Here is a 23,270-nt window from a genome sequence, read left to right as displayed (position 1 = left end):
GTCCTTTGTGAGCTCTGCCATTGATGAGGCTTGACTTTAGCTATCATATTCATAACTCTGGGACTCAGTTTCTCCCATTTGTCAAATAAGATGTCCTAGTTAGTCTCCCATCACTGAGACAAAGTACCCAACATTCACACCTTAAAGGCAGAGAGGTTTGTTTTGGCTGTGGTTTATAAAAGGGTTAGTCTGTAGTCAGCTGGTTCCATGACAGGAAGGCCATGGTGGAAAGGTTTGGTGACACAAGTCACTCGCATCATGGTGACCAGGAAGCAAAGAGCAAAGGACAAAGCCAAGAGTGAGATTCACCCTTCAAGGTCATGCCCTGGTTCACTACCTCTCCCCAGCAGGCCCCGCTCCTAACAGCACATTCAGCTCTGGATTCACAGGTGGACTCGTCCAGTGATGAGTACAGTACCCCATAAATCCTTTTACCTTCTATGTACTTGAGAATTTGGGGGAACATTTTACATCTAAGTAAAAATATAAGGTGAGTGGACTCACATCAGTGTCCCTTTTAGCACTAATACTTAGTGATTTGGTAAGTCTAAGAGTTTCCTTATTTAGATAAACCTGTAGGATAGAAATGATAGTAAGAAGAGTAAAAATTAAACACAAACCCTCTGCCATTTTAGTCTGACAAGAGTTACTGAACTGCACAAAGAGTTTAACAGAACTTTACTTTTGGGTATAGCTACCATATTATTTTTTCCATCCCTGACATTTATCTCTAATGAGCATGGAAAGGACAGGTGACAACACAGAACCAGGCACATGAAGATTTATCCATATAGATGACTAAGGAAGGTGGGACCCAAGTGGATTAAAGGAATGTTTACATGAACTAGTAAACACCTCCAAATGGGGCTTCTTTGGGACTTATTCTACTGGTAATGGTATAAAGTGGTCTCTGGCTATTTGGTTTAGCTTATTGAAACCATTGTCTGTTTAATTAAGCAAGCTCTGATTCATATCCTATATAAAAGTAAGTCTCCTCGTAGGACTTCTTACCACAATGAGTCATCGAACTGGGGAAATTCATGGCAGCTTAGACTCATGTGGATGGACTTGCACCTTGAAGTTGTGAGCACCCAAGCCGCTCATTGGACTAATCCAATAAGCTGCTCTCATGGCTCTCCAAAGTGCCCTGTGAAGCTTGGCTTTCTCAGGCCTGTTCGTCTTTGCAACAGTCTGGTCATCAGAAAGATCAATGAGACATAGGCTTTTCTTTTCCTCTGATATTTTCACTTGTACTGCCTCTGTGGTAAAAGTACTACTTTAGTAAGTAAGGGGTGGTTCATGTCACTGTAGATGTCTTTTTCTCGTGATCTTCCCAGAGCTGAAGTGTAAGTTTTAGTTACACACTAGTGTCCCAACTTCTTGTCAGAATCTGGAAACTAGGGAGAATTTATCTAGAACAGTGATTTCCCCCCTCTGTCTCCTTTAAACAGGATGAGTGCAAAACTGGTAGCTTCATGTATGCATATCTGATATTTTACATTGAAGTTTTTATTTAATTTTTTCTCTATTGTCCAGCTTTACAAAAATGTGATATAAAAAATACAACCACAAAACAGACTCGACTGCATTTCAAACGAATGGCATTTCTACCTTATTAAGCATTCAAATAGGTCATCCAATAGTAAAGTGGTAAATGCACATTTTTAGTTTCTGATAGGAAAAATGTTTTTCTCACATGTCCTAGGCAACTCTCTGTAGAACTGAAAAACTATCCACATCATGACTCTTAAAAGAAAGGTTATAACACAGTGATAAAGTGATTCTTATTGTATTATTAATGAGTAAAGTAACAGTTTTTTGCATAAACTATAATCCTGAAATTCATGTATCACTTACGCAAGATTGAAAATTTAACAAGCATACCCAAGTATCTACTTCCAAGGGAGTATTTGGTTCCTTGGAAGTTGTCATCTAGGAAGTCTCAGTGGGTTCAGTGGTGATATTGTTGCCACGGATGGTTTGTGGTTCCTTCTTTAAAACTGCCTCAGAGTAACCACACCTAACTGGGGAAATTCATGGTAGCTTAGACTCATGCATTTAGTCATCTGACAGATATTTATTGAACACCTACTGTATTGTCCTCCAGTGGTGCTAATTTCCAAATTGATGAAAAAACAAACAAAAAGTGGTTCCTGCCTTCATTTTGTTCACGATCTAATGGCTTTTAATTTTTTGGAAAATGCCAAAAATAATTTAAAGTTAAATTAAGTGAAGATGGAAGGTGTTAGTGAACACCACTTGAATGAAAAATAAGTTATAATGCAAAGAGATTGGGATTTCTTTTTTACTTTTTAAAATAGTTTTCCAAGTGTTATCAAAGAGAATTTTTAACAAGCAACCAAAATAATATCTTGAAGATAGATTGATTTCTTGTCTTGGTACCTAAAATTTGGAGAGTTGCATTCATTTAGATAAATGTTAATATTGTTATTTTTGCTTTGCAAGTCCTTAGGTATATTTTGAGCCTTATATCAAATATCAGCTTTTGTTTGGTTAATATGAACATTTTAAGCTAGGGCCCTAATTTACATTTGAAAAAAGAGGTTTATAGGACATGACATATGTGACTGTCATGTTGATCTTCATAGTTTTGAGTATGTACAACTTTCCATAAAATGCAGATTAACAGGCCCTGACTAGTTTCCTTTAGTTTTTGTCATTATGTGACTGACTATATCCACTTAGAAATAAAGGAAAGTATCTAGTTACAATTCTTCTGGAGGTCTGGTTATATAAAAAATGAATAAGTTCCAGTTTTGTCTGGTATCCAGTGCATGTTATAAAATGAGGAAAAAGGTATTTTGACAATAAATGCACAGAGGAATGGTCCGATCTGCTTTTCTTTATAGTAACACAACATGTTTGTCTCTACAGGGGGCTCTTTGGATGTATATAGGAAAATTCCAGAACATGTTCTCGGAAGAATTGCAGTAGCAGTAAGTATATGATTTGAGTGTTAGGAGTTTGGACTGATTTAATCCTTTTGGTCATGCTTATTCTTCTATCCTCAGAATGTTTCTAGGGTTTTTTTTTTAGAATCCTAATTGACTGTCAGGGCCTTCTTATCTTTCTTTTGCTTTTACCATTCTATCTTTTCTTCTTTGTGTAGACCAACCCCTAGCATGGTCAAATGACATGTGTCAGGCCTGGCACTACTCCAATCTGTGATAGTACGATGTTTGCAGGAACCTGAGTGCTCAAGTTGACCAATAGAATTTCCAACTTATAAAACTGATCTTTTGGACATTTTAGAGATATAAACATACGACCAGAAAATATTTGAAGAGCCTAAATTATTAAACATAGCTTATTTAAAAAATACTACTTTGCTTTTAGAGATTTCTGAAGTCTTCTTGTACTCTACGACTTATTTATTTATTTATTTTTCATAATTTTATTGATAAATAGCAATGAGACCGTTTCAAATCAAATCGCTAGGACAGTTTCAATAATTAACACACTGCATACATTTTTCTTAGTGGTTAATTGCTGTACAAGATGCAGACTTGAGATCCTATTTACAGACACCATCAGAACAAATCATTCTATTCATTAAGAGAATGTAACTATATATCTATCCTAACCACTTTGAATACACAGATACGAAATGGACATTCATCTGTATACCCTTTTTTGTTAAGTTCCGTTATTTGAATATTATAGGTGTGTAGACTCAGCAAAATATTCTAAAAGAGTCCAGTAGCCCATAATAGCATTGGGTCTTCTGTGTAACTGGCAATGTGAGAAATTGTTGACCTGAGTCCCCCACAGCTCAACATAACAGCATGGCTTTACTTCCTATATTTCATCTTCATACTTTTCTACTAGATGGTTAAGTCCAAGGTAAAGCAGAACCTATGCAACAAGAGTTGTAGCTTTTGGGTCTGAGAAGGTCAGTCAAATCCCCTCAGGATTTATCCTGAAATCCTGTACCTCAGATTGTAGAACCTTTGTCAGTGCAGCCATGTGGATGAGTCACGGCCATTGCTTGGCCAATGTGCTCTCTGTGAAAGCCTGAGAGAGTGTCTTCTTCCCATGTGACTCTCCTTAGGCACACTCTACGTCATCGGTCACTTTCCTCTTTGGCCCCATAATCTCCTTGATCAGAAAATTTGGGACATTACCGAGTTACATGACATTACAGTACAAGTTCTCATATGTCCTGAGTCTTAATTGACCTTAGAAGGTTAGGGCCAAAATGTTGGCTTTCCTTGCAGCCGTCCTTTTTCTCTAATTTTGGTCTGCAAACTTAGGTTGTTAACCATCCACAAGACAAGCTTATTATTATCAAGCAACTTAGGCTATTAAGCTTAACCTCACTATCTGTCTGCATATCAGACATCTTAGGCATAATAAGGAACAGGTATTTTTCATCAAGTATTGATATGTTGAACTTTAAGTCCCTACATAATATGATAAAAAACATTTAAAAATTAGATTATATTTTAAAAATAGGATAAAGAATTCTATACTTCTCATGTTTGCACATAAGTCCAAAAATCTCACCATATACAACCTTGAAGCAGGACAGTCCCACAATATTCCTTTTCCTGTCTCTTGCTTTCATTCACCACCCCCTTCTTCTTGAACATCCACCTACCTGAGAGACATCATAGCAGCAACTGTCATGTCATGACAAGCCGCCCATATTCAGAATACCAGAATGACAGGCTCTCTAAGCAGGAAACTACTATTACAAATTACCATCTGCAGTGCAGTAGCTTAGTTCACAGGTATCAGTATATATAGTTAGTCAAGGTGAGATTCTTTCCAATTAACTGCTAGATTAAAAAATCTTCTGAAGATTCTCAGGATCATTACCTTGCTCATCTTTTACATATAACTGTATGGCTTGACATTGTCATGTTTCCTAGTTCTTCTCCTTTCCCTCTCTTGATTAGTTAGTTCTTGAGATCCTGCTTTCCTTTAACTTGTATTATATCTTTCTATTTGTATTTCTTTTTTTGAGTTCTTATACTAGGGAGACTATACGATATTTACACATGTGTGTCTGGTTTATTTCACTTATGAGTATATGTTTAAGTGGCATCCACTTCAATATAAAGGCTTGTAGTTTTATCATTCTTAATAGCTGAATAATACTCCATTGTGTAAAAATACCACATCTTTTTCAACCATTCCTCAGGTGATGGACATCTTGGTTTCTATGACTTATTTAATCAACTACCTCTAGGAAGTTTTCCCTTTTTGATGACAAGCAGTTTTCCTGTTTTTTTACATTCATTAATAAACTGGTGAAATATATCAGCCAAATTAACATTACTGTGTAAGTTCCAGATTTCAAATGTGAAGTAATATGGGCTGAACAGCATCTAAGAGAAATCAAGGGGTGGTGTAATAGTAAACAATTGCTAACCTAAAGGCGCTGTGTTTGCACAAGTGGTTTAATACAGAACAAAGTGGTTCTATCATATACCATTTAATTAAATGGCTTATTTTCACATTCATTATACATCAAACTCACAACGCAAATTCTTTAATCCAACATGGACACTTATTTAGTCTCAGTTCACTGTAATTCACAGCTTTCCTTTTTTCTTTCTAATTATTAGTGTGAACTGCCCAGGGTGATGAGAACTTCCTTTTCTGATGCTATTCCTGCTAAGTAGCTTCTAATCTACATGTGTAGGTAGATTAATCTGAAATTTGAGCACTTAGAGCCCTATTTTAGATGAAAATAAAAATGTTTCATTTCCTCTTCTAATCTCAGGGGGGAATGAATGCTTGGTGGCTTTTGGCAGTTCTAGGGTGTGGAGTTGAATAACACGTATGATAAAGGGCAAAAGAAGACAAGGATACCAACTGAAAAGGAAAAGAGTCGAAGTTAAGTTCTGTATACTCAATTATCTGTTGAGCAGGGCACGAAAATAGAAATCTGTCTTCCTCAGTGGCGACGCGTGTGTGCCCTGGACTTCATAAATCTTGCCTCCCTCTCGACAGGGCCTCCAGACAAGGCCGTGCGTGGTCTTCTCAGTTCCACCTGAGTGGGAAGCCTGAAGTCTGCAGTCAGCAGAAAAAATGTCCCACTTTCAATAGGGCTTGCCTGGTGGGTAATTCAAAAGAGGACAAAAATTATTTCAGTGAAAGGGGTTAAAATAAATGCTAGTCCAAGTCATTGTTCACAGTTGCCCTTTATTTTTTAAATTAGAGGTTCGTCTTTTTTGTTGTTTTTCTAAACTGTATCCAGTTTCTCTAGCTTAAATGGCTCATCCCAGTAATGATGAAAGCTCCTTATGGCTGGAGCAGAAGAAATGCTTTTGATAATTTTGCTCTTTTGCCACTTTTTGTAAACTCTGCTGGGACCGTAAAAATGGATAATACCTCCAAATCGTGCTTTTGTTGTGTATAACCTGAGTAGGCTGCAAACTGGACTAATTCTTTGTTACAGCTGACAAACAGATTGGCACAAGGCTAATTACTCCCTGACACTGACAGGATTATACCAATCAAAATGAAACTGGCAAATTGATGGGCTGAGGGTAGTGGTTTATGTGATACGTGTCTCATGGCCTGCCTAGGTTCCCAGGATCCTGCTGTGATCCTAGACTTTGCTGCAGGTTTCCTCGGTGAGGCCAGAAAACCCATGAGGGTGGTTTCAGCTATTGCCAAGTTTAAAGCCAAATACTCAGAAGGTGGGAAATAAAAGCCAAGTATTTCCTATGCCAATCACTGTGGCATACTTACGGACATATATTATGCCATCTAGTCTTTACCGCAACCCTGCAAGTGGTAGATTATGGAACATATGCTATTCTATGTAAAATGATGGTTGGGAAAATGAACTGGCCCAGAACTATTGTCTAATTAGTGCATCCTAATTTGAACACAGGATTATATGACTTCAGACACATTATTCTTTTACTCTGCTTCACCACAATTCTTGAGGGAGAAAAATAAAATTAAGGGGGGGGGGTAAAAAGAAAAACTGGTAAAAAAAAAAAGAGGCTGGGTGTGGTGGCACGGGTTTGTAATTCCTCCCAAAGTGCTAGGAGGCTGAGGCAGGAGAATCACAAATTGAAGCCTGCTTCGCATTAGTTTTTTAGAGAGGGTCTCGCTCTGTTGCCCGGGCGGGTCCTGTGTTCCTGTGATCCTCCTGCTTCAGCCCCTAAGTAGCTGAGACTCCAGGCATGCAGTGCCATGACCTGGCCTTTAATTTTTTTGTGTGTCTTACAAACACATTTAGACATCTCTTCCCCTCCAGATAAACTATTTTCCACCTTCTAATAACCTAGCATGCCGTGCAGGTCCATAGAGCCACGGCTCGCTCCAGGTTGGACCTGCAGCCTGTAAGACATATGGTTGCGCTTTTCTCCTAGAGAAGGTGTGGGAAAGGAGGTTTTTCTTCCATGAAATCCATATGAAGTTTCTGACTGCAGGCTTCCAGCATGCTCCATGACTTTTATCTGCTATCCACCAAAATCCCTAGGAAAAGGAGCACCTTTCTGCCTCCCATGCCACTGACTACATTTTATTTTTCCTCTCATTTCTAAAGCAGTGACACTGCATCCTGTATTTTGAGAGCTAATGTTGATTGAAGCTGTCCCTGGAAGGGTGTGCGCTTGACATGTCAAGGAGCGGGTGATTGACAGCAGATCTGGGGGCTCTCATGTCAAGGCTTTGTCAAATCATTATGGTGAAGCCCGGCCCGCTGAATACGGATGATAATGCTCTAGATTTCCATGCACAGATCCCAGTTCCCTTATGCTCCGATATATACATGCTTTAAAGGAAATCTAGGCTGTTGCCAGTTGGAAGAATACTTTTTAAATCTAACAAAATTTATAACTTTAGAATATATCAATCAATACAGTATTGATTTTTACTTTTTTGTTTAACCTGTCAACCTGCATGTCTGGATTGCCTATACTTCGTGTACCTGTTGGCTATTCATTTTTTGTGAATTTTAATACTGTGCTGTCTGTAACAGGCAGGTATGCAATTAAGCTTCTAAACTGAGAAGTGTAACCCAATTTCCCAAGAATTGAAAAGATCATTACTTCCATGCTAAAGAAAATGACCTCTTCCTGTTACTTGGCACTGAATCCTAACCACTAGACAACCAGGGAGCGTCATTCCTATTACTTGGAGATGTAAAATTGTTTTCATTATTGATGTTATTTTTTCTTAAATACTTTTAGAAACATTTTTGTTTCCCTCTGTGCTAAAATTGCCATTAACTTTTTTATTTTAGAATAAATTTTAATTTTTATTTATATATGGTAATTATATGTATTTATGGGGTACAGTATAACATTTCATAATGTGCATTCAGTGTGTGATAGTGTATTATACATTTATTAATATTTTGGTTTTTTATATTTTCTGTTGAGAGCATGTACTTCATTGTAATGTCAATTATTCCAAACTCTGGAAGAAATAATTTGCTATAACAATTTATTCTCTTCTCTTAGAATAGATAAATATGTAATAAAATTGATTGTACCATGTTGGCAAATCTTTCAAGACTACATTCTCTCTGTGAGAACTATTAAAATATGTTAACTTCTGCTCAGCATTAAAGGATATAGATTTTTGTCTTGTAGATCTTTAGCATTTGTAAATTTCTCTTTGCATTTGCACTTTTTTTGTATTGTTTGTAGGCTTGTTTGATCAGCTAAAACCTTTGTGTGTTTAGTCACCCTCTTTTCATCATTTTCAAGATCTATAAAGCACTCAGCATACGAATGAGTTTTCTCATTCGTTTGATTCTCAACCTACAATTTTTGTGATAAAAAGAGTTTTGAAATTCTTTGAGTAAATTATGAATGATACTGGTTCATTCACTTCTTTTTGGTACCTAATCTGCAATTAGCCTGGAAATTAGAATATCATATGCAAGTGTATACAGGATCAGTGGTTGGGAATAAAATGTGTGTATCTCCCTCCATAACAATTTTTATATACAGATTTTGGATATTTTTATTTTTGCAACTCTGGGGTGCAAATCCAGGGCCCCCTAGATGCTAGGCAAGTGCTGTACCACTAAGCTACACTCCTGAGCTCGAGATTTTGAAAGTTTATAATGGTAAACCCTGATTAAGCCTTCCATAAACTTGTAAACTATGTATTAGGGTCTTTAAAACATCTTGGGTTTTTTTGTTTGTTTGTTTTTCAGTTTCTGGTTGGATTAATTATTCAGATCATTGCAGAGAAAAATCCAGATGTAATGTGCATTGGTGTTTTCTTGGCCTGCACTTGTGATATTATCTGAATAGCTCTTCCACGCACATAGTTTGCACCAGCTGGACTTCTAGCCCCAGTAAATTCTGAAACTTGGGGGAGGGACTCCTTACTTTGAAATTATTTTAAACTTACAGAAAAGTTATTAGATATGCAATGTGTTAATTATTGAAACTGTCCTACCAATTTGATTTGAAACTATCTTACTGCTATTTGTTTATCAATAAAGTTATGGAAAAAATTTTAAAAAAAGAAAAGTTATTAGAATATTGAAAAAAAAAATGCACTAGAGGCTTCCCTAAACACCTGTGCCGAAGATATAATGCTTTCTTCTTTTTTTTTTTCCACATCAACTGATTGCTTTATTTAGGGCCTTTGACTACTGGTGGGAAAAGTGGTTTCTATTTTGTCTCCCACCTTATTCATGAGTTAACTCAAAACTTCCTTGGCCTGGGGATGTAGCTCAGTTGGAAAGTGTATGTGTGATGTGTTCAAGACCTGAATTTGTAAACCCCAGAACTACGAAAAGGAAAAAAGCTTCTCCTTGGTCATAAATGTCACGACTTCCAGAAGAGTCATGCGATATATAAAACAATAAGACAGTCTTGGTTCTTTTTTCTGCCCGCTCCTCTCCTGCTCATAGCACCATAGGAGTTTAGTGTGTGACCTTCCCAGTTCCCGTGTCTACACACACAGTCTATTTGACAAGCATTACGCCAGGCTCCCAAGGAAGGGATGCCTTGCGTTCACTTTCAGTGTAATGGGAAAAAAACACAGAAGTAGAAAATCTTCAGTAAATGCTTATTACTTGGGAGTTTTAAAGAAAAACTTATGGCTAATGTTTAACTGTATGAAGTTTTCTATAAAATCCGTAACTGTATTATTTTTTCTCTTTCATACATTAGGTTGTCAAAGGCCTTACCTATTTGTGGAGCTTGAAGATTTTACACAGAGGTATGAGCTGGGGCACAGGCTCTGACTTAATTTGGGGTTCAGCTGAGGCTTTCCAGATGCTTTGAACGTTAAAGTAAATAACTGATAGGACACTTAAGCCAGCTGACATATTTGAAATCAAAATAGTGGGTGCTTATATAAGTGTGAATTTGCTTGTGTTCTTCCTTCATGTTTCCTGCTCCCTTTCAGATTATAAGCTTGATACTGTATTTTTGTGAATTTCACTTACCAAACATGTCAAAAGACATTTCATAACATTTCAAAATGACAGGATCCGTTCGCCTTACTTCCCTGTGTGTCGTGCTGCACTGCCTTCTCTTTCTGTGCAGTTGCATCGTTCCTTTTAGTAATGGATCAGATGTCATTGTGCTTCATTTCTTAAGAGACTGGTGCTCAGACCTGGAAAGCAAAGCTCAGTAAGGAGGTGGTGAAAGCCCAAGAAATAGTTCCCAGAACTTGGGGGAGGATAATCAGATAGCTGTTGAATGTTGCGAAAGTCATTGCCTTTTGTTTTTTTAATGTTCTCAAGATGTCTGAGTTCACTTAGAAACAAATTATTAAGTGAGGAAAAGACTATACAAAGCAACATCAGGGCCTGATGCTACCACAGTACTGTTTAATTTTACACATCTGCTCTCCCTGGCTTTATGTACATGTGGGAGAGGCAGCAGCATACAATTAAATGTGATTAAAGAAAGTTCTGTGGGGCTTTTTTAAGGTATAAACTATAAGAGGAAGGAAGTCTACAATTGTAGTAGTACGTATGTCACCAAGGGATGTTTTCTCTTGTAAGTGGCTTTAGTGTGCTAGTGTCCTAGTGGTTCCAGTTTTCTTTTGAAATCCCACTATACTTTCCTTGGGTATAAATAAGTGTGTTAATATATCCGACACATCCGGAGGGTGAGAGATTAAAAGAAGATGCTGTGTAACGTGATACAATTTACATTGCCTCTTTTTATTTGTGTACTTCTTTTCGCCCACCAGCCCATAAAGTGGTCGTAGCCGTTTTATTATGAAGCTAGTGGTCAGTTCTTACGGTTTTGATTTTTATAGGTGTCTGCCACGCCGTCCATATTGGAGCAAGGTGTCAGCACTCAGGAGCAAAGCCTGCCCCAGGGGCTGTGCCTGGGGGTGGGAGTGATGTTCGGAGGGGGTAGCCCAGGCTCACTATGTGCTTAGGTGTGTGGGATAGTTCTGGTTTGAATGGATTGGCTCTACCCATAACTGTCTGTGAGGAAACTTAGTAGCGCCGAGAACTCTAGGAAAATATGTCTTAGTTATTCTGAAATCATCTTGGCTTTTTCTCTTTAAAGTTAGAAATCAGGCTGACAAGTTGGTACTGCTCCTGTATCTATATTACTTGGTTTTATTTCCACTTTGTGTTAGGGAGAAATAACTGAATTTTTCATTTTAAATGTGATCTTGATACAAACGTTTCAAATAGATTTATGTGGATATGAAAATAAGGCTAGAGTCAGATTCCCAGGGCCACCACCTCCGCTGTCTGTGTGTAAGCATGGTTGACCAGAACTTCCCAGAGGCCAGCAGGTCCTTCTTGGTGCTTGCTGCAAGTAGACTAGGAAAGGCTCGCTGATCTGTGACCTTTTAGGGCTGCAGCAGCCTGACTGACAGCTGATCAAAGCCATGGAGGCTTCCAAAGGGAACCCTGGGTCTCTCCTGTCATTTCAGTCTTTGCTGGCCCACCCAGTTCCGAGAGTACAAGGCACCCCCAGGTATGGGAAGAGGCCAGGAGGGGCTGGGTGAAGGCAGGTGTGGAGATTTCAGTCTGAAGTGAGCACCAGGGAGTGAAAGTGTGTCTGCACCTGTCTGGATGAGAGACTACGAATCTCAGAGCAGACAAAGACTCATTCCCAGCATGATAGGTACCGCGCTGTGGGAACAAGTGTGCTGCGTCATTACACCTCACTAAACACACGTGGGAACTTCGGAGCGCTGAGAACTCCAGTGGATGGGGGCTTATCTCAGTTATTCTGAAATCATCCTGGCTTCTCCTCTGTAAACATTTACATGTTTGGCTTTTGCGTTTCCTAGCTATTAATGGACACTTTTACTTTCTGGATTTAAAAGCATGTGTTTTCATTTAAGAGTGGAAGGAGACAAATATCCCCGAAGACTTTTGTAAAGCACTGTAATGAGAAATTTGCCCTAGACCGATTAGTTGTTAACCTAATATTTTAGAGGGGCTTTTGTCCATATTTAATAACTTGGATTCCATAAAAATAAGATTAAAGATGCCTCGTTATTTACCAAAAAGCTATTTAATTTTCTCCTTGATTAAAAAATTGTAGCTTTTTATATGAGTTCAATCAGGCAATTAAAGATCAGAGCTTTTAAGTTCAGCTAAGGCAATTAAATAGGTAATATACTTGTTTATACACTTTTGCTATATAAGCTCACTGCTCTCCTTGCTTAAAAGCACAGATACTTTTGCTTCTTCTGATTGATGACGGAAATTCTAGCTGAATATGTGTCACATTGTCAAATCAAAGACAAGAGTCCCTTTCTGAGGGATGGAGGAGCCTGGCACAGGCTCTGTGAGAAGAGAAAGTAGAAAGGAAATCATGAAAGAAAACCCTGAATGATCTAAGCAAGCGTTTTCCTCCTTTGTCTTGGTATTAATACCTGTCGTCTCCTGTGTTCATCAGTTTGTTTGTTTGTTTTTTCTTTTCTTTTTTTGTGTGTGTATTTAGTACAGAGTCTACAGGGTCTCACTACACAGATTGGACCTGTAGTGATCCTCCTGTTTTCAGCCTCCCAAGCACTGGGATTACAGACATGTGCCACCACGCCGTCTCAGCCGTCCATCTCAGCATGCCCTGCGGTCAGGGATGGAACCCAGCTTTGAGCCGCTGAGCTATCTGGCTGGCCCTTTTTCTTCATTTCCTAATGCTGCCCCCAAATAAAAGGGTGAGAAAGGAGAGACATAGTTTTATATTTACCACAGATTTAAAATCTTTAAAAAAGAAATGGAGATAAACTCAATTACCCAATAAGAAAAGAGAACAAAATATTTCTCATATCTAAATGGCCTCCCTAGAATACAGAGCCCTTGTGTGTTTAGCCATAGAAAACATATATGCAAATAATATATTGGGAAATTTATAAAACACGACTAATAATGTCCAAACAAAGTGTTGGGAATCCAAACTCTTTTGCCGTGTGTCGCTGGGGACTGTCAGTGTGGAACAGTTAGCAAGGATGAGCCACCCAGTCCTTGTCTTGTTAGTCTGCTCTGCTGGTCCCGTTGGCTGGAAATGGCTGGGAATTGCTGTTTATAATACATCATCAACTGTTACATTCAGTCAGCTGTTACTATTATTTGTTTTTTCCTTTTCAGTATTTAGTTGAGGGGTGATATTTTTGAGAATACAAACTCTCAAGTGCTAATAACAAAGGTATGTTTTCAGAGTATGAATTAATCACTTCATCCTGTTAATAAGAACACTCCATACCCAAACCTAGCCAAAGAGTCTAGTATACTTTATATTTGTAGGTTAAAAACCCTGTAAATCTTTAAGATAAGGCAAAGATATGATGTCATACACATGTAATTACTAAAAATGTTTAAAACTCCCACCAACATTAAGCACTGTGGAAAAGTTGTGTTTATTGGGAGTCATGTGTGAGAACTCTGGAAGCAGAGCATGCACCGACTGCAGGTAAAAACAAAGAAAATGAACAGTGAGAAAGTGTGTGAGGCCAGATCCGACATTACAGCAAACACTGCAGCTTAACTTCAAAACATACATCGCCACTAATGAGGTGAGAGCCCTGCATATTAATAAACCCTCAGCTCCCGCGTAGCCATCATTAGCCACATCAAACACAAGCACAAGATTAACACCTATGCCACTGCTTGGAGGATGTGAGAATGCCCGCGCAGTAACTGCTCCCTCTTTCCCTGAGGATGAAGAATAGAAATTGGAGGGTAATGGGAGCAGAACTTAGATTAAGAAAATAAAATCAGCAGTTGGTGTGGGGCCAGCCACTTACCAGATGCAGAAGTGTATGGAAAGAGGGAGCTCCGAGGTAGTTGGTGCCTACAGCAGGGTTTGTTTTGTTTTGTTTTTGTTTTTTGGCGTATATATCACTTATTAGTTTCATTCACTTTCTCCATAAAAAAATTTTTTTAAGTATTTTTGTGGAAATTCTGAAGCCAAATGCTGCCCAAATAGATCTTTTTAGGAAAAACTAAGTCTTGTAGTTTTAGAAAACATGTTACAGGGCCAGGAAGATAGCTCAGCAGTATAAGTACCTGCCTGGCAAGTGCAAGGTCCCAAGTTTGATCCCTGGTACCAAAAAAATATGTTACAAATTTTCTTCTGTATCCCTGACTTGACTCTCACCCAGCCTGTGCACAGAACTCCCGCCCAGTACTGCCTTAGGTACCGCAGCCTGCGTTGTTAGTTCATACATCCCACTGCTACTTACTTAAAATCTGTCATGTTCCAGACAATGTTCTTTGTACTTGGAAAGTACCGGTGTATAAAGCAAAGATTTCTCAGGGACGGCAAGATAGCTCAGGGGACTAAAGCGCCTGCTTAGGCAAGCTTAGGCAAGCACAAGGACCGCGGTTCAGTCCCCAGCACTACATGCTGTGCCAGCCCCACCCCCAGGGTAGGCTGAGCCAGTCAGAATCTGAGGTGTAGTGGCTTATACCTGTAATCCCAGCACTGGGGAGGCTGAAAACAGGATCACTACGAGTCTGAGCTGCATAGTGAGACCCTGCAACAACCAAATACATTAAAAAATAATAATAATAAAATTAAACAAAGATTTTTATTCTTATGGAACTTGTATCCTAGCATGGATGGGCTGAGATAGGAATCAGTAAGCACAGTAAGCACATGTAGAGTTTCTAAAAGATGGTTAATTACTCAGAGAAGAGAAATCACAGATGAAGCAATGTGTAGACTAAAGTATTTATCAGGTAGAACTCACAAAAAAGATGGCTTTGGGGCGAAGGGCTGAGAGAGGAGAGGAGCAGAGCAGGCTCATGGCCCTGGGAAGGTGGAGCTAATGCAACTTGGGGCATGTAGCAGTGGAGTGTTGGGGGACAGCAGAGACCAGCATGTGTGCAACTGGGTGTCAGGACCAGGGTGGTATTGGCTGTGAGGAAGGTGTTTTGATTTACAGAGGCCTAAGGCCGGAGGATAGCTATGAAGATAGCTGTGGGGAGAAGTGGCCAGACTCTGGATATATTTTAAATGTAAAGTCAGTAGAATTTCCTGGTGGATTGTGAGTTTTGAGAGAGAGAAGAATTGAAGTTACTTATGCTAAAAATAAAATACCCTAAAAATTCTTCCTGTTACTTATTTTTCTGTTGAAATAATTACACCAGAACTTACAGAGGGATGTGGGGAGGGGGAATAGCAAGTGGTCAGAAGTATGCAGTGCTGGGCAGGGCGGTGCCTCCCTGTGCTCCCAGCACTCTGGGAACTGAGGCAGGAGGACCACAAGTTTGAGCCCAGCCTGAGCAACTTACTGAGACTTAATCTCAAAACTAAAAATTAGAAAAAAGATAAGAATAGAGCTCAGCATCATGGGCCTGGGTTCAATCCCTGGTATTCCTTGCTGGAGCACAAAGACCTACATACCTAAAAAGTTTAAATTTTATTGCACATAAATTATTCCTTGGGAAACCAGACTTTAAAAACAGGAGGAAGAGAAAATAGGCCTTCTCTCAGATGTTAGCAGTGTGCAGCTGCTGTGCTTTAGAAAGAAGTTTCTTGGGCTGGAGAGATGGCTCAGTGGTCTAAAGCACCTACTTGAAACAAGCTTGGCAAAGCACAGGGACTGCGGTTCAATCCTCCAGCACCACATGCCAGCCAGCCCCGCCCCCTGGTGGGCTGAGCTGGCCACACACACACACACACACACACACACACACACACACACACAATAAATAAATGTAATAAATAAAAATAAAAAAATTTAAAAAATTTAAAAAAAAAAAAGAAGTTTCCCTTGCCAAAACGTAAGCCATTCTTTCAGAGAGGGTCTTGGCTGTCCTTTGATTCTACAGCTCCTAATGAATCCTGCCTAACTTTGGTGAGTGCTTTGGTCTAGTAACTCACTAATTTAAAAACAAACCCAAATAATCCTTGATTTAAATGTCATCCACATGGACATGGTGGTGTGTACCACTCATGCACTTGGGAAGCCGAGGCAGAAGGATTGCAGCAAGTTGGAGGCTTGCCTGGGCTACATAGAGTACAGGGCTAGCTTGAACTGCACAATGAGGGCCTATCTCAAAAAATAAAGACCATCTACAATGCCAGAAAGAGAAAGATAAAAAATTGGGAGGTGATGCTTTGGTGATGGCAAGTAGAAGGTAAGAAGTACAAGAATCTAATAGTGACCGAGGTTCAATCCATGGCATGCTGTGCCAGCCCCACCCCTGGGGCACACTGAGATGGCAGTTGAGACTAGGTGTGGTGGCGCGCCTGTAATCCCAGTGCTTGGGAGTCTGAAAACAGGATAATCACTGTGAGTCTGATCTATGTAGTAAGACCCTTAGACCTTGTCCTAAATTCATTAAGAAAAAGGACATGTAGAATTTAGAAGGCTCATTGTCAGCACAATTTGGTATGTGTGAAAATTGGACAGTGTTTTCTTTCTTTACTTAACAGTTAAGACACATACACACACAGTATAACTAAAACCACCCAACTTGACTTCAGAAAGCCCAGTTTCTAAGGCACAAGCCTCTGTCTGCGATTGCGAGTTCAGTCCCATTGGGTGACCACCTTGCTGGTGGCCCTGGAAAGGCAGGCCATTCTTCCCTCTGCACATGCATCTCCTCAGCCATGTGGCCCAGGGCAGCTGAGTTACTTGAGTTCCTTCACAAGCCAGCAGGCCGGGTTGTGTGCTTGCAGGACCAAAGGAGGAGTGACATGTTGATGAGGTAGGAAGGGGTACAAAGCAAATCAGAGAGACATTTGAGAAAGCCAGGATGAGCCAGGGAGATAGCTCAGTGGCATAAGTGCCTGCCTGGCAAGCACAAGGTCCTGAGTTCAATCCCCAGTACGAAAAAAAAAAAGTCTGAACATTTAGACGGTGGATTTTACTATGAAAGTAAAGACAGTGACAACAGCAAGAATGAGTGTTTATTAATTTAGCCACTCGGCAGTGGGCACTTAGTGCTGCTTAATGTGTGCGTGCTATCCTGAGATGTTCCTTCAAAGCAAGAATTCTAGAAAATGTGAAATATTACTGAACTGAAGAGAGAAGTGTGAACAAGTAATTGAGATCTTCAACATGTGGCTTAGCTATGACAGTGGTTGTTTTTAACTCCAGACAAATGGAATCAAATCAAAAGACAGCTTTGAGAGAGACGGTTTTTAAAATATGAAAGACATTGATAATCAAGTACTGTCATTCAGAAAGAACCATGAAAAAGACATGTAGAGTCACAACTTGGATGGAAAGCAAGACATCCTTTAATTTTTTTTTTTTTAATTTTGAAGTTATTTTAGTTCCACGTTCATAGAAAGTTGTCAGAAAATGTATGAAGAGGTCCTGTGGAAGAAATGTGGAAGAAAACTGAAGACCAATTTTTCAGAGTAGAGGCAGATAAGTGTTACACATACTTGCTGTTATCTTTTAAATGAAATCAGTGCAAATTTTAGGATTTAAAGGACCCTGTAATAGCTGGGGACTTAGCACAGTGGCATAGTGCTTGCCTAGTGGCATGTGTGAGGTACTGGGTTCAGTCACCACTGTGGGAGAAAACACAAACAAAAACCAAGAATATGTGTATTACATTCCATAATGGTTATATTTAACAAGTGAGAAAGAAGATATAGAAGTAAAACCTTACATTCACCGGGACAGCAATTTTTATGTCAAGGTAGTAGTGCTAAGATTATTAGAGTATGTATAAGAGGTGGGAGTGGGGCAAACGTGGAGAATAATCATTTGCTAGCTAAAGTGGTTTAGAAAAAGGTTGCTGAGTAACATTACTACCAGTGGGCACTAACCTGATGAATTTTTAACTACTTTATGGTAGAAGTGTTTGCATAAAGTGTGTGTGTAACAGCTTCCTTGTAGAAATTATATCGTTTGCACTTCAAGTCATAGTTCTGTTATTCTCTGAGCCATAATTTTGACTCTGGAGAGATCAGAGTTTTTTAAAGGTCTGGTTAGTGTTTGAGCAATCCAAGTCAATTTAACAGAGTCACCCCCAGTTGGTTTTATGTTGTGAGAGGTAATGACGAGAGAGGCGAGTGTGTGAGCTTCCCTCCCTGGGCTCTGGGCTGCTTAGTCAGATGATGTGCAAGGGCATGTTTGTGTCCAGCCGGTATCAGTGGTAAGGGCCACGACAACACCTTGACTCCTATTTAGAGGTCCTTTAGATACTATCCTTTAAATGTGACTATTAATCACATCAATCCGTTAGCTGATCATAACTCACGAACATTTATATTTTTAGGGCAGACAATTATGTAGCCCATTCACTGAGGCAAATAAACTAATTTAATGAGTCTGAGTTGGTTTTTCCCCAGCTGTGTCCTCACAAATGAACATCTCTAGAAATTAAGCCTCATTCCTAAGGTGGTCATTGGAGATTTCTAGATGTATAGTAACGATTCTCAGAAGACAAGAAGTCCTATATATTGTTACCTAAGAGTGGCCTTTTGAGAGAATATGTAGCTATAATATAAAAAGAACTCTCAAAACCCAGAGGGAAGAAAAATACCCACAACAGTCCAGTTAGAAAATAGGCAAGAGACACAGAGAGAGATTCTACTGGAGAGGTTTCAGATGGCAAATCAGCACATGAAAAAGATGCCCAGTGTCATTAGCCTTTAGGGAAATGCTGATTGAAACCATTACAAGTTATTATCACACACCTATCAGTATGGCTAAAATTAAAAAAAAAAGGCAGCACCAAATCCTAGCAAGGATGCAGAGAGAAATTCAATCACTAATACGTTGCTAGTAAGAGTGAAAAATAATACAGCCCCACCCTTGGGGATTCCTAGAACACTAAATATGCATCTGTTCGTGTGACCCAGTAGATGTGCTTCTAGGCATTTATCCCAGAGAAATAAAGACTCGTGTTCACATGAGACCTCTGTACAAGTGCTTCTAGCACCTTCTTTCGTATGAGAGCCAAACTGGAAACAGCCCAGATGCCCTGCAGCAGGTGAATGATCAGACAGGTGCGGTGCCTTCGTAACACGGAACATGGCTCAGCAGTGGAAAGGATCAAGCTGCTGATACACGCGGCCTGGGTGAATCTTTAGGGAATTATGTGGAGTGAAAGTAGCCAGTCACAAAGATTATACAGAACATTCTTGCGATGGTTAAATTACAGAAATGGAAGGCAGGGTGGTGGCTGCCAGTGCCAACGAGGGAATGCGGGCTGTGAGGATGGGACTGTGGCTGTTCGGCAGCACAGTGGGGAGCTTGTGGGATGGAAATGTGTCCTGCCTTATGGTCAGTCTCAGCGCCATGATTGTGATCCTGTACTGTAAGTTGCTTTGGTTTTGGTTTTCGTACTAGGAATCAAATGCAGGACCTCACGCTTGCCGACAGGTGCTGTAGCTATGTGCCTGCCCCTAGTACTGTAAGTTTTATAAGATGCTACCATTAGGGAAACCAGGATATTCTGTGTATTACTGTATTATTACATATACCATATGTCTCTGTTCTTAAAGCTGCATACAAATCTATAGTTATCACAGAAAGCTTAATATATATAGCTACATACATAATATATAACAGTATTTATATGAAATACTGTACATAGACTATTACTGTGTTCAGGTGAGCATCATTCAGAGAGCATTGCTCTGGGTTTTATTTTTCTCTCCCCCATGCGTCTGTGATAGTATTTGATCATAAACAGAACCTTCCCCTTTAGGACATCTCTGATAGGGTAAGGAACTAAAGAGAAATTACCATGCCGGCCACCTCGTTTTTTGTTTGTTTGTTTGTTTGTTTTTGTATTTTAGGGAAGGGTCTACAGGGTGCTCCAGGTCTCACTACTAGATTGGACTCACAGTGATCCTCCTGCTTATAGCCTCCCAAGTGCTGGGATTACAGGTGCGCGCTGCCACACCCAGTCTCAATTGCCGTCTCAGCGCGCCCCAGGAGCAGATTGAACCCCTGGCCCCTGCGCCTGCTTGCAGGTGCTTTAATCCACTGAGCTATTTGGCCGGCCCCCTCCTTCTCTTCTGAAAGTGAGTATCAGTGGAAAACTTATAGGAAAGAGAAGTGAAGAGATCGCATCCCATTCGATGAAATGAAAGTGGGAGAGAGTAGTTAGTCCCCTGGTCCCTTCCCCTGAAATCCTTCCGTCTCAGTGGAGACCAAGATTGGAAGTTGACTATGTGGTAGTTGTGTTCTGACTCAATTGAAGTTCTGACTTCATCCACTCTGGTGAGCCCCTGTCCAACACCCCAGCAGGATGCACTTGGTGTGTGGGTGAAAGCCTGTTTCATCCAGCCCCACAGCTAGCTCTGATCATAGCTTTGTGCCTTAAGCAAACCTGAAGCCCAGGAGCTCACTAAAGGGAGAACCCCTTTATGGTGGATGGTAGGGTCCCTTTTGCCAGTAGAGGAAGAAAACCTCTGGTCATATACATGCTATTGCTTATTTGTTGTCTCAGTAAATTGAATCATCATTTTCTTTACTTTTCTTTTTGGTGGCTCTAGGAATCAAAATCAGAACCTTGCACTTGCCAGGTAGGCACTTATGCCGCTGAGCTACATCCCCAGCCCTCAAACATAATTTTCTAGGGTTTTTTCTCCTGAAACTATTTGTAATGTGGCTTAATTAGAGGTCATCTTTTGGGCTCAGGAAGATAGCTCAGTAGAATAAGTGCTTGCCCGTCCTGAGTTCAATCCCCAGTACCGCAACAAAAAAAAAAAAAAGAAAGTTGTCTTTTGATCCCCACTGCAGTATTAAAGCAATAGATTTATCCTCAGGTGGCACATTCTGTCAAGTAGAATGGACAGACAGTGGACAGCATTAGCAGTTGGACTGCTGCAGCCTGTCCTTTCTGCAAAGGTGTAGTTGAAGGTGACCGAGAATGTGCAAATCAAATACAGTCGTTAGCTATTAAGGGATTAAATTCTTTCTGGACCATAATAATCCTAATAATAGAATTGACTTTCTTCTGGGTGTGATAATCCTAATATTTTATTAATATTTTCATTGAATATCTTCTATGTACCACTGTATTCTATCTTTTGAATGTAATTTTATTTAATATTCATGATAGTCTTATAAGGAAGGTATCATTGTGTTTGCATTTTTTAGATAAGGAAATTAAAGTTCAAGGAGACTGAGTACCTTGCTCAATCATAGGAAAGGCAATAATGTTGGTGGCATAACAAGAGTTCTCATTTTAGGATGAGACCCAGCTTGGAGTTCTGCTTCTGCCTCTTGCTTCATCTCAACTATCTGACCATGGGTCAGTTTCCTAACTTCTTTGAAGTCATAGCATTGTGTCCAGGACGTAGCAACTGTTAGTAGTTCAAACAATTGTTTCTCAAAAAAAGAAGCAAAGTTGGGGAGGGGGGATAATAAGAATCTTCATCAAACTTCACTGTCTCCGTTTCTTAGGAAACTAACTGTGACTAGTAGCAAGAATTGGAAGAAAATGTCTAGACCAGTTTCTTAGTGAATTTCACAAGATTACCCAACTATTCATTCAATGTCAGAGCTGGAATAGGAATCCAGCTTAGTTCAGATAATATAATGTAGTTTACTAAGGCTTATGAGTTGCTGTCAGAATGTTAGGTGAGTATTAGCATTAATTTGAGCTTCAGTTTCCTCATCAGTAAAATGCAGTTAATAACACATCTCAAGGATTAAGAATTAAATGAGATAATGCACAATAGTAATGCACTTACCCCAGTCCTTGCATATAGCAAATGTCGAATAAGTATTATCTACATTTGTTCTTATTTCTTCAGAACAGCTTACCAGGATCCATCTCTTGGGTTTGCTGCTTCAAGTCAAATCCATAATCTTGCAATTTATGTATGCACAAATGAATTGTTTGTCAGATGAAGAGCACTTCAAGTGAGTAGGAGCCTTGTAGTCAGCGGCATCTTCGACATGGGGACGCAGGCTTCTTCAGTGCAAGGGCAGAGTGTAGGTTTCTTCTGACCCCTAGGAGCTCTCCTGCATGCCGTGTACTTCCCAGTGACCACCCTGAATATGTACACACTGCAGATAGGAATCTGAGAGTCACTACATTAGAGAGAAATCTGTTGTACATACTGAGAACAATGAAGGGAAGGGAGAATCGGGCACCCAGCCTTTCTTGTCCTCCTTCTTCCTACCTGGTTAGTGCCCCACGTCGCCTCCTTCTTGTCATGTGAAAGAGCAAAGCCCTGTGTGCTGCTTCATTCTGAGCTGAATCATGAGACTCTAGACAATAGCAGCCGTTTATGATGGCTAATTATGCCGCTTAATTTTATTTAAGGCTTTTGCAAGAATATTTGGATGGCCTACCCTTTATTATGTGATGGAGTGATTCGAATAACTTTTATACTGCATTGTGGTTCTCTCCTAAGTGCATTCCCGTTGTGCACAGATGAATCTGTAATGCAGAACATTGGCAGAGTCTACACTTAATGGTACCTGCTGTTCTCATTCATTAGGATGCAGTCCCCAAGAAATAACTAGATAGATATATGAGTTGTTGTCTTTTCATAAGACAATTAAACATAATGGGAGGGTATTGCTGAAGCACTCTGGCACAGTGCTAGGAGAAGGGACCGGCTGATGGCCCTCTGGCTCCTGGTGAACCAAGATCCTCGCATTCAAGCAGACATTGTGATTGCTTTATTGAGGTGAAAGTTGAAGAAATGTTTATTTCTGCTTTTGTTGTCCTCTTCCAGCAGAGTCATATGCTGCATCTTAAAACTGAACTCAGATTTCCTTAAAACCTGCCTGTACCATGCCTGTTTCTAAGGATATAAAGTGAGAATTCTGCCTGGAATCAGAGAGCAACTTAAATATTCTAAACATAAAATAAAACAGAGGCCCATGTGAGAAGTATAAGACATAACCAGCACCTGATATAAGTGGATCAGGTAAAAAGAGAATCC

The 23,270-nt window shown here is 39.8% G+C and overlaps 1 protein-coding gene across 3 annotated transcripts in view; it reads left to right on the top strand.

The window, feature by feature from the left end:
• Positions 1-23,270, top strand: part of Map2k5 (mitogen-activated protein kinase kinase 5) — a 278,062-nt gene that overhangs the window by 114,342 nt on the left and 140,450 nt on the right. For all 3 annotated transcript variants that reach the window (XM_023712674.1, XM_004628792.2, XM_004628790.2), the window contains exons 12-13: positions 2,896-2,957; positions 10,128-10,176. In XM_023712674.1, coding sequence (XP_023568442.1) covers positions 2,896-2,957; positions 10,128-10,176 — 111 coding nt within the window. The remainder of the gene's footprint in view (positions 1-2,895; positions 2,958-10,127; positions 10,177-23,270) is intronic.

This window comes from Octodon degus, unplaced genomic scaffold, assembly GCF_000260255.1.
Source record: "Octodon degus isolate 3935 unplaced genomic scaffold, OctDeg1.0 scaffold00026, whole genome shotgun sequence".
Taxonomy (NCBI): Eukaryota; Metazoa; Chordata; class Mammalia; order Rodentia; family Octodontidae; genus Octodon; species Octodon degus.
Note: the sequence above shows the minus strand (reverse complement) of the source record. Positions and strands in the feature narration are given on the sequence as shown.